General features: G+C 39.4%; 1 protein-coding gene across 2 annotated transcripts in view; it reads right to left on the reverse strand.

Moving 5' to 3' along the window:
- Window positions 1-34: 34 nt before the first annotated feature.
- The window catches only part of SNX14 (sorting nexin 14), a 61911-nt gene continuing 49323 nt past the window's right edge, over window positions 35-12622 (reverse strand). For both annotated transcript variants that reach the window (XM_075747634.1, XM_075747633.1), the window contains 6 exons: window positions 7346-7469; window positions 6676-6840; window positions 5503-5598; window positions 4720-4811; window positions 4508-4564; window positions 35-881 (listed from right to left, as the gene is read on the reverse strand). In XM_075747634.1, the coding sequence (XP_075603749.1) occupies window positions 843-881; window positions 4508-4564; window positions 4720-4811; window positions 5503-5598; window positions 6676-6840; window positions 7346-7469 (573 nt within the window). In that variant the 3' untranslated portion in view covers window positions 35-842. The remainder of the gene's footprint in view (window positions 882-4507; window positions 4565-4719; window positions 4812-5502; window positions 5599-6675; window positions 6841-7345; window positions 7470-12622) is intronic.

Below are 12622 nucleotides of genomic sequence, written 5' to 3' on the forward strand. Positions count from 1 at the left end.
AGTAAAACTTGTTAAAAAAATGCACACATTGAAGTCCTTTTCAAAGTGTCTTTTATAAAGGCTGGGCCAACAAATTAAGACTTAGAGGAAAAGTCTTCCACATTTATCCTAATAAATTTTTAGAAAATGCTATGAACTGACTCACATCCTCCTTTCTAAGCCTGTAAAGAAGATGTCAGGAAAAAACCCAACAAATCCAGATAAGAAGTCGCAGAAAAATAAAGGCTATGGTAAAAGTCAAAACCACTTTTCACACCCATTATTATTTTAAGAGTGCTTTCTATTTGAAGGTCAGATATTAAATAAATTCTGGGTTTTTCCATGCTCACGGAAAGCATGAAGGCCAAAGATATTTCTGAGATGATTTGTATGCAACAGATTCAATCATGTAATTTTGTTTTAAAAAAATTAGTAAGATTTGTTAAGATAGTTAAAAATAACTTCATGGGAGCATTCTACAACTTCTTCCAAACAATTTTTCTACATATCCTTTAAGGAAGACAACAGTAATTGCTCTTTTAGCAAAGCACACGTTGGCTGGTCTCCCAGCCATCTTATTTTATGTCATCCTGTAATTTCCTACACAGATATTTTGGGGAAATTAATTGGACTTTTACTGGTAACAGCTAAAGCAAATTTTAAATAACAAGTAGAGATACATTATTTACTTATAATTGGTATTAAATTTTAATGTCTTTATTGCATAAAGAGATATTTTTTTTTAGAACTTAGATTTTATGCTATTTACAAGAAAATATACAATGCAAGGTTAAAATGTCACATGTCCATTCCAACAGTGCACAGCAGGTGTTTCTACTGGGTGTCCAGCAAGGTCCCTGCATTCACATCCAACATGACACAGAACTAGCTTCCTTCGAACCCTGTAAAACAGTAACGGAGGAAAAAAAAATTAAGTATGAAAATGCATATTTACATATAAATGATTCAACTGAGCTGCAATGACTAATGGTATTTGAAAACATCCACTTGAAACCAGAGTTAAGAGAAAGGAAGGCTACTGCTTTCAGGTTTTTAGTACTATATCTCAAAATAGGTATTTTCTTCTTTCTCTAGAAGTTCTCACCTCCCCCATTCTTAACTGCTAAATACAGTTTTCTTAACACAGCAATTTTCTGCTCTGGAAGTGGCACTGACATGGTATTTTTTCAACTGGATTTCTTTCCTTCCTCTGCTAGGAATGCTGCTCCTCTCTCAGCTGTCCCTTTTCCTTGCATCCTGTCTGACAGACTTCCAAGGGACTGGATGTACATTGTATTAAGGGCAAAACTTATATATTAGGTGAGTTTCAGCTCTTATCCTTAGAATTTGCTCACTTACACATGCTGCCATTAAACACGGCATATCTGAAGTGATCCAGTATATATCCATATTTGTATGCGTAGCAGGATATACTTTCAAGATACCAGATCTCAAGATTGGGCAGCAGATTGACATCCCTGCTTACGAAAACATTCCCACTTCTCCCATCGCTGTTTCCCCTGCTGAAGGAGCAGTGCTCAAAGCAAAACTTCCAGAATCCTCAGTTTTCCCTTTAAATGCTGACCGACCGGAAATATTGCTCTGTTCTTCACTGTAACTACAAACACATTTTGGTATCAAGTAACTCAGAAAGGACCAGGTTCTGTTGAACAGAGAGAACACTCACTGGAGAGATTCCCAGTGCAGAGCACTCAGGCAGTGTCACAGTTACACAGAAAAAAAGGATGGATTACGAAGTTGTACAAACCATAATCTTGATTTTAATTAAATAATCTTCTTTTGATTTGCTTGCAAAGAAAAAAAATATTTCACCGCATTAAACATGTACACTTACGAAGTTATAGCATGGTTGGGGTTGGAAGGTGCCTCTGGACATCATCTGGTCCAAACCTCAAGTGGGGCCACCACGAGCTGGTTGTCCAGGACTGTGCCCAGATGGCTTCTCATTATCTCCAAGGATGGAAACTCCATAATCTCCCTGGGCAACCTGTGCCAGTGCTCAGTCACCCGCACAGTGAAAAGGTGCTTCCTGATGTTCAGAGGGAACCTCCTGTGTTTCGGTTTGTGCCTGCTGCCTCTGGTCCTGGCACTGGGCACCACTGAAAAGAGCCTGGCTCTGTCCTCTTTGCACCCTCGCTTCAGGTATTTATATAGGATCATAGGATATCCTGAGTTGGAAGGGACCCATAAGGATCATCGAGTCCAACTCCTGGCCCCACACAGGACCAGCCGAATCAGAGCATATGACTGAGAGCGTTGTCCCGACGCTTCTTGAACTCAGTCAAGCTCGGTGCTGTGATTGCTTCCCTGGGGAGCCTGTTCCAGTGCCCGACCACCCTCTCAGTGAAGAACCTTTTCCTAATATCCAACCTAAACCTCCCCTGTCGCAGCTTCATTCCGTTCCCTCGGGTTCTATCACTGGTCACCAGAGGGAGGAGATCAGCGCCTGCCCCTTCGCTCCCCCTAGTGAGGAAGCTGTAGGCCGTGATGAGGTCTCCCCTCAGTCTCCTCTTCTCTAGACTGAACAAACCAAGGGACTTCAGCCTCTCCTCATATGTCTTCCCCTCTAGACCCTTCACCATCTTTGTTGCCCTCCTTTGGACACTCTCCATAGTTTTGTGTCCTTCTTGTACTGCGGCACCCGAAACCGCATGCAGTACTCGAGGTGAGGCCGCACCAACGCAGTGTACTGTGGGACAATCTTACATCAGTAAGATCCTCTGGGCTGTCTCTTCTCCAGGCTGAACACTCCCAGCTCTCTCAGCCTCTTCTCATAGGAGAGATGCTGCAGTCCCTTCAGCATCTTTGTGGCTCTTCACTGGACTCTTTCCAGTATGTCCATGTCTCTCTCATACTGGGGAGCCCAGAACTGGACACAGCACTCCAGGTGTGGCCTCACCAGTGTTGAGTAGAAGGGCAGGACCACCTCCCTTAAACTGCTGACAACACTCTTCCTAACACAGCCCAGGATACCATTCGCCTTTGTTGCGACAAGGGCACATTGCTGGCTCATGGTCAACTTGGTGCCCACCAGAACCCCCAGGTTCTTTTGTGTCAAGCTCCTTTCCAGCTGGGCGGCCCCCAGCCTGTCCTGGTGCCTGGGGTTGTTCCTCCCAGGAGCAGGACTTCACACTGCCCTGTGTTGAAGTTCCTCAGGTCCCTGTCAGTCCATTTCTCTAGCCTGTTGAGGTCCCTCTGGATGGCAGCACAACCCTCTGGTGCATCAGCCACTCCTCCCAATTTTGTGTCAGCAGCAGCCCTTCACTCTGCCCCATCAGCCAGATCATTATTGAAGATGTTAAACAAGACTGGACCCACAAGTGACCCCTGGGATACTTCCCTAGTTACTAGCCTCCAAATAGTCTTCCTTCTACTGATCACCACCCTCTGGGCCTGACAAGTGGCTTAGAGACTATCTAAACACTTAACGCTCAAAGCCTTTAGTTTTTTTTAGCATCAAGTGAAGAAAGACCAATGTTCCTATATATGTATTATTTGCTGCTGAGATACAAAACCAGTTCAGTGGAGTTAAACAGCAGGGCTAAGTCAGGTCTTTTTTGCAGCACACAAGTCTCCAGGCTGCTTCCTTATTCCCTTAGTTGGCTGGGTCTCCTTTTGTTTAACTGTTTGAACACTAGCGCGAGGCGGCCAGCTACAGCGCTGATGCACAGAGTAGTTCAGACTTGCTAAGCTGGCCTTATTTCAGTGAAAACAATGGAAGGTGCCCTAGCTTGTTCTGACGTCTATCATTTGTTTCTGTTTATCATGCAAAACAAGTAACTGCTGGCACTCCACAGTTGTCGGACAAGGGGCTCGTGCAACAAACATCTATTATAAGTGAGGGGGTTTTGGGGGATTTTTTTTGTTGTTGTTTGGGGTTTTTTTTATATATAGTTAAGTAGCTAATATCTCCTGCTTACAATGAAGCCCAAACTGTAAAATTACTATGTAAAACTCTGTGAAGGTTTTGTATACCTAAATACAAATATCAGATGGATCACAAACCTAATGTTATATATTTATATAGCATTTTGTGTCATGTGAATTCTTTGTCCTTTATCTGGATAGTTGGAGTTAACATTGCAGTGACCAAACTAGAGGCAAGAAACCCTCCTGCCAAATATTCTCAAGAAAAAATGCTGAAGCTCAACCTGAGCTCTGCATGCAGAATTCACTTCCTAAATCAAGAAATGCATAAAAGAGAGTGGAGACAAGCAAAAAGAAAGGCACAGAGATCCTGACCGCTGATTGCTCTGTCCAATTCTACTGAAAGGCAGCTCAGACTTGCTGTATGCTAGGCAAATGAACCTAAACTGATTTGGAAAGAGCTAATTAACAAAAATGTGAATAATCCAGATTTTGATTATTTCAACACATTAGTAAATTACAGTTTTCCCCCAAAATTTAAAATTAGTATTACAAGGGAACAATGGCAAAAACGCACCAACAACCAGACTCATTAGCAGCTTGAAAAATTCTGCAGCTCTTGAATGTAGTTAGCACGTACCTTACTCAGCTCTGGAAAGAGTTCTTGGATCCCAATGTCCAGCAGAACATAAGTTAACTAAAAGAAAACAAAGAAAATTTAGAACACTCCAAGGCGGCACTACTGGTTTTTATTTTTAACTCCGAATTAGAGCTCACTCCCTTGCTATAGCAATACATTCACCTCAGGAAATCCTGTACCAAAAGGCAAGTTTCTCATGTGCTGCAAGTTACCTGTTTGTTGAGCACTGGTTGCTGCATTCCATCAAACAGAAGCCTGATGCCTTCGTATTTAGCCTCTTCCCCAATGCACTTGCCTATTAAATCTAAACCAGACACCACCAACAAATACACAAGTCATTAGGAAGCACTGCAAAACAGCTATATGATACAGTTATAGAACTCCAGTAATTAAAAAAAAAAGTTTAAATTAAAGAAAGAGTTCAAATTTTATCTATCTAAAGCAGTAAATGGAAAAAATAACACTCTTTTGGTTCCTCCTTTTTTCCTCCCTTTCTTTCAGGGCTGCACACCTGAGTAATTATTACTTTTCATAATATCAACTTTTCATAATAAACAATGAATTGTTTAATAAACGACAAGCTGAAGTTTTTAAACTACTTTCTGAACAACCTAGCAAACAGGGCCCTCTTTCCTAGTTTATTCAGTGTAAGGAGAGCTCAGATTTATCTTCTGGCTTCATGGTGTGCCTTTTTTAACCCAGTTTTCATCTCGATAAAATACAAGCTATAGAAATGTTCTAAAGGTGAAGAAATTTACATTTGTAAAGCTCTTTAATTCCATCGTGTCTTCACTAATGACTGTGCCACAACCTTAGTCAGCAACACTTAAGTGACGAAACTGAACTCCTGGGTTTTTACACCTAGTATTCTAGTCAACTCAAATCTCAGTAGCGTAAGCATTATTTGATTTGGAAAGCTAATGTGACTGTATTTGGGTTATACATCTGCTTGAACAATTAACCATACTCATATAGAGAGTCATGAAATACAGAACCTGGAATGTATCTCATCATTTCTTCAAAAGTCTGCTTTGCTCGCTTCTGTTTATCCTGGAGAGAGCGAGGTTCAGTATTCTCACAGAACACAGCATCTGCAGTGAAGACACATGGAAAAGAGAAAAAAAAAAAGTCTTCAGGCAGCTATACATCACTGACGTATAAAACGCGGTTTGGATTATGGCTTCGAAGTTGAGTTGCTTTTCTGTACGATCTTGACTGGAAGGGAATTCTAGCTTTGCCAGATAATAGTCTTTTGCCTACAATAGCCTGATTGAATCCAGAACACCCCACCTGTGTGGAGGACAATCTTTTGCCAATTTGTTTCCGTTCTATTCAAATTTTTAAAGCATTATTTTCTGGGTTTGGATCAATTCTACTTCAGGTTAGTTATGATCTCCTTACTTACAATTTCCCTTACACTTTCAGAACTATAAGCGGTATTTATACCTTGTGCTAAAACACTGGAACTGTCAAAAATTTCAGATTTATCTGTGCATGAAAAAACAAGAATTGCTGTTTATCAGAAACATTAGGCACTCAGTTTTGGTTTTAGGCTCTGAAAGATTTACTCCTTTCTTTGTTTGTCTTTCACAAGCTTTCTTTTTGGTTTGATAAGGACAGAGCTGTCTTGATTCCAGAGCTTTGGCCAGATGTGTTGTTTAGATCAGACTGTAGTCAGATAATACTTCTCTACAGCTGTGACATCAGTTTTAAATTTTTTTTTTAACCTCTCTCCCCTTCCCTTATTTGAAGGTCAAGAACACTCAAGCCCTCTCAAAAGCCCACCACAACAAAGGGAACAAAAAAATTAACAATAAAGGGTTGTGATGCAGCACACAAGTGAAAAGTAATTTAAAGATTGCAGGAAATATTCAAGCTCTGATATACTAAACTGCCTTTATCCTGTTTTTCTTGTTCTTTGCACACCTTAGCAAATTACTATTCATACTTTTTTTCTGTAATCATCACTGACAGACAACATGGCTGACTCAGCATCTTTCTGCAATAAGCTTTTGGAATCTTTTTAATAGGCCAACTTGATTTTTTTTTAAGACTCCTTTAGCTTTAATCAAGCATTGCAAAGTTTAGTACTTGGAATTTTAAAAGAAAGGATTTCAAATATCAAACTAAAGTAGTATTTTCACATCAAAGATGTGTCTTTTACTAACCTCTCAGCAGTGTTATCAGAGAAACCAACCGGTGCTCCTGAAATAGCTGTTCTAACTTATAATGCAAGTAATAGTCAGTGTAGAGTTCCAATGTATTTTTGAAGAGAATTCTTCCTCCCATCAAGAGGTGATGCAGCCAGTCAGGAATGCGGAAAACTACTCGACCTGCAAAGTTACAGTAACACCCATTTATAATGTTCTCCTAATAATGATGATAAAGGAGTCACTTATTCAAAAGAAAAAAAAAGAACAAAAGGATTGCAAACAAGCAAATATTAGTCTTCTAAGTACAATGCTGAAAAATCACTATTCTCCAGGCTGCTTATCAAATACTTCCTTTAAGTATTTTTATTAATTAGCTCCCACCCAGAGTGTACAAGCAGCCTAGGCACACCTGAGAAAAGGGAAAGATCCTACTCCCATAAACTCATACTCTGAGATGCAGAAAGAAAGAGATATAACAAAACACCTGAGCAATAACGAATGATAAATTATGATATTTTCGCACCGCAGTAAAGTTTTTTAAAGACTTTTAAAGTTGTATATTGTTAAGCTTGCAAAGTGCTGAATTATCTGTGATTACTACACCAGAATTTTATTTCTTACCAAAGGACCAAAACTTCCTATTTGGCATGAAGTATAAGAATAATGAAGAGAAATCACTTCTTACCAACATACATTAAGTAGTCATAGACTCCTTCTACAGTCATCATTTCCATGAAGTAGTTCTGATTTTGTCGTCTTTCTGTATTCTCAGACCGGTTTGCATTATTCTTGAATAAATCATTGAAAAGCTAAAAATAGAAACATAAGACTGAAAACACTGCATTCGAAGGCAAAAGTTCTTTGGGTTGGGTTTTTTGTGGGTTTGTGGTGGGTTTTTTTAATTAAAAGTAGCTTTTTTCAGAGCTTTCAAAGAATTAATCAGTTTTGCATTACTAAAAAAAAAAAAAAAAAAAAAAAAATTAAAACTCTTTACTTTCCAAAGGGAGGAAAAACAATAAAGAGCATGTCACATGTTGCCAAGATGTCAACAACCAAAATACCTGGATTCAGAACAAATCAGCACGGTGATCAAGACAATAATTCGTGAGCCCTTTTGCTCCCAATACCTTCATGTACCTAGACATTTATCACGGGCTTTGATTCCTTTTGATGCATCTCATTCTGTCAATGAGGAGCATAAAGGATACAGAGTTTGTCAGCCTTAAGTCACAGGGGAACCCTACGACATCCAAGTGTTCCTAAAATTTCCTTTTGGCTTCTATTTTGAAATAAATACCATGGTTTCTGGACAAAATATCCAACTTTTTACACAGAGAAATCCCTTTTCCTCCTGCCATCTTGATTATTTATAGCAAAAGTTTCAGAAATCTTTGTAAATTACCTTTTCCATTTATCCCATTTCTCATTTTATTCCTTTATCCTTCTATTTTCTCCTGTTCCCCACCCCCACGATCCCTCCATTTCCTTGCCTTTGGTTCTTCCCCAAAGATAATATTTGTAAAATCCCAAGAGGCTCTTCCCTGCATTCTGTCAGGAGTCCCACACCACCACGGCAGGACTCTCCTCCCCCCACCAAGTCCATGGGCTCCAGCAGCTGCAAAGGAGGAGTTCTCTGAATCCTGAAGCTCTTCACATTTGACAATATCTAGCAATCACCATTAACAGTTTATTTTAGATTATCTTATCCCCAAAACTGTTGATCAAAAGATAAAAAAGAATTTATACAAAATACTCTGTATTATGAAAAGAAAGTTCAAAAGTTTATACCAAGCTTCTAAAAAAAATATCCCAGAACTAGAAGCAAATGCAATGTAATTGTAGTGTTGCCTAAGTTGAGATGATTGCTACTGACACAGATTTTTCTGTATCACTCCCAAATTAAAAATAGTTCCAAGGAATGGGAAGTAATTTGCTTCTATGTGGTTCACTTTGTGTAGAGCAATTATTCCTGAAGTAAATAAGGTCAAATCACAACAGGTTCTGAATCATGCAAGTCTCTAAACAAAACACTCTGCACTCTTAGAAAAAATTACATAAGGAAATCGGGTAAGACTCAGGTTTTGACTTGTGCTTCTTTAGGTCCTCTCTTTTGTTAAGAGCTGAACTGCTGGCATTATCTTCACAAAGTTCACTCAAATTAAACAACGCCAAATTACTACATAAATTACATGAAAGAGCATATATGGTTAATGCACTGGTGGATGACTGGTATCCAGAAGAGTAACAAACCTGAAAAGAACACATAATTATTCACGCCTACTGTATGCAAGCGTCCCTGGTATGTTGTTTAAAAAACCTTGTATAAACTGAAGTCTATATCCTCCTCAATACCGAAACGAGGACACTGGGAAAATCTTAGTTGAATTATTGCAACTTAAACAAGAGCCTCATTCATTTTTTAGATACATCTCACGTCCTGACAGAGGCAATACAAACTGAGCCAACTCAAAGCAGCCTATTGTGCATGTACAGGACAAACTAAATCATTAACAGCAGTCTGGTAGGTGATCTATTTAAAAAAGAAAAAAAAAAAACAAAACCCCACGAAACATGAAGGCCATCTTAAGGCAAAGCTTTTTGACTTCCAAAAGTTACTTCAACTGTCGCCTCAAACCAGAAGCAGTGTATTTTGAACATTGTACTTACCTCTGCACATGGATAATCTGTCTGGCATCTTAAATATAATGGTTCCTTGATCAATGTCAACCTTTGAAAGCTTAGACTCTTGCACACGACATTTCAGAAAGCAACAGCAGATCAATGTGTGCCAAAATTACTGAGCCAATGAGCAGTTTTTATAAAGTATACGCTTTGCACTATTCCAGTGCAAGTGGGTATTTTACAGTCATTAGCAATTCACATCTGAAGGATGCAGCGGTCGTGACATGAAGCGGCGTTACAGTTCTACTTAGAAGGTGCTTTGCACTTTCCAGGATGTTGGCTCAGAGGAAAGCCAAGTGAAAAACATGGAATTGGATATCTAATACAAAAGTTGAGATTATATTCACAATTCAGATAAGCACGGAATTTTGCTTTTAAATGTTTCTGTGCATGTTAAAATTCAAGATGTGATATAATGCTCATAACTGTGATTATAACAGTCTTAAAAAGCTTTCAATGAGGAAATTGCACAGATTGGTACTGGATAATAATGGAAGCGGAGCTCTTGAAGCAAGTGAAAGATAAAAGGCCTGTATTATGAAAAAGACCAAAGTAATCCCTGGTACAATCGGCTATCTATTCTACCTCAATGGAAAAAGCAAGCAAAATAAGTATGAATGCTTTCATAAAGTGTCTAATAGAAAAAAGAAAGTCACTTAATGGTGAGTGCATATGCAAATATATGCCTATATGTTCCAGCATAGGTGTGAAGTTTATAGAAGCAATACTACGATTATGAACAATATCCACAGCCAAGAGGCATGAACCTCTCCACCTTTTTACCTGCTCATTTGCAAAGTACAGATAACTCTACCAAAATGGTAAGAAGAAAGAATGTATGTAGTGTCTGAACCACATCAGTTAACGTATTGAAAAGCAACCATGTCTTCCTCCAAGTAACTATGCATAAACATACATTATACTGTTGGGTGTTGCAAAAGCAGGTTTTATTGCTGTTGCCAGCAGAACAATGTCTTTGTGGGCATATTCTGCTAAGTCTGCATCTGCTGAGAAGTCCCGATCTATTCTAGCAAGTCTGATGAAAGTATGTTCGGAAGACGATCGAGCCGCTTACAGACCTTCCAAACAGAAACACAGCTGGGAAAGCCAGAAATCCTGTTGGCACCCGTCAGAGGGGAGAGCAGGGCTTTTTGTTCATTTATTTGTTTTAACCAGGGAGGTTGGTAACTCTTTCAATCTGGTGGATCTGATACAAGATAGAACCCAATTGCTACTGGCTGTCCTAAGGTTCACTACCCATGTTCATTATGCATTTGTAACTAGAAGTCTTTCCACCAATATTTAAAACATATAGCCATACACACATACCAGGAATATTCAAAAGGAAGCAGCATACAGAAAATCTTTAACAGAAGCAGGCACATTTCTGATTGAACTAAAGTTTCCACCTGCCCTGACAGTCTTTCAGGCATTTCTCATTCAGCCTGTTGATGAAAAGGTAGCCTGGGTGTACCCTATTCACAGCAAAAGAGTTGGCAGCACAAGCACTGGGGAATGCGTATTGTTCTCTCAGCAGATTCCAACATGTTGATACTAGAATAAACACATCTGCGTCAGACAAGATATATGGGAACACTGTGGCAATACAAGCATCAGCTGGAAATCGACTCTAGCATTTACCAAAAAATTCTGTGTTGAACATTCTCGCTATGAGATAACATGTTCTTCTCACAGATGGGCACTCAGAAAGCACCGACCTTCTGTCTCTTTAGCTGCCTGCCAGCCCTCCTCACTGACTCCATACAGGTGGCTCACAGAATCCTGGTACAGGCATTTAGCATTCATCTCCATCACCAGGACGTAAGGGTGCCACACTACTGCGCAGTGCTTACACCTTCATGAAGATGTCGTGTGGCACAACAGAAGTAAAATTGCAGAATCAAACAACTGAAGTCTATGCCACATGTATTTGCCGGGGGGTAGAGAGGAGTGTTACCTCGGTCTGGCCTTTGGACTGAACACCCTTGGTGCCTGCATTCCTAGACAGTGTTTTCCAGCTTAGTTTCATCTGAAATAAATTCAGTTAATGAGTTCTAAGACAACTCACTAGTATGAGAGAAAACATGATAAGCAGAGATGATCAAGTGATTTGCTTCCAAAAAGCATCACTGATCTGAACTAAAATGGTCTGAAAGACGAAACCGGTGTGGCTTACAAATCAAATCCAAGAAGTGACAAGATGTAAATGGCACAGTGTCCTGGCACCTGGTACAAAGCTTTTTCCCAAACGTGGGCTGACTTGAAAAAACTGTCTAGCAAAAAATGCACAAGCACCCCAACAAATCAGCAAGAGGGATGAATTTCACAATGTGCTTGGGAAGACTCAGCAGAGACCGTAACACACCTGAGATATCAGATCTCTAATAATTACAGTGTATGTGCACTCTGGCTAAACAGATAGATGGGAAATTAGTGAGAAAGCAGTCAGCACATTAATTCCTTAGGCATACATGCCCCGGCTGGTCAAAATTATAATCTGAGCATAGAGACTGAGTATCTGATCATAGAACTGTCTTGCAGCATCCCTCGAGATAAAGTGTCTTGAGTACCCATCATTAAATAAAAATCAGGAGATACACTGAAGTCTGAAACTTTCCATCCATTTACAGCAAATGGCTCCCCAAAACAAAACAGATTTCTTTTGGGAAAGAAAAAAAAAATCTAAAATATATGCAGAACCAATCACTTATACATAAAACAGCTAACTAGAATAACGTTGCTTAGAAAAACAGTGAATTCACTCTCAAAATAGACAATGAGAAGGAATGGAGAGCTGGGACTAGCCTCATCTGTTTTGCTCTCTGCACAGAAACTCATGACAAAAGCACCTCCTACAGGGTAATCAGCAGTAGGAGCAATGACTCCAACCTGGACTCCACAAACTTGTGTCTCCAATGGAGCGCACACATAGACAGTTAGTCACTGTGATATGGAGGTTTGCCCCACAACACTATTTCTGAAAATGGCATTAGAAAACAGAAGGCAGTAAAGATCTACATTTTGTTTAAGGTAACTTCAGTATTCCAAAATGAAAAGCAAAATGCAGCCAGCTCTTTGCTTTCCCGAGATCATCACAGTTGAAAAGAGTTGGAAAAACCTCGTTTCAGAGCCTGAAATTTCTGTATACATGTTCCTTTACAAGAATAACATACTGACTTTTCAGAGTTTGCATTTTAACTAAGCAATGCTAACAGTTTTTAAATCTTCTACAATCCAAATGGTTTTGAACACCACTTTAAAGAATTCATTTTGATAAAGT

The sequence above is a fragment of the Balearica regulorum genome, chromosome 3 (genome assembly GCF_011004875.1).
Source record: "Balearica regulorum gibbericeps isolate bBalReg1 chromosome 3, bBalReg1.pri, whole genome shotgun sequence".
NCBI lineage: Eukaryota > Metazoa > Chordata > Aves > Gruiformes > Gruidae > Balearica > Balearica regulorum.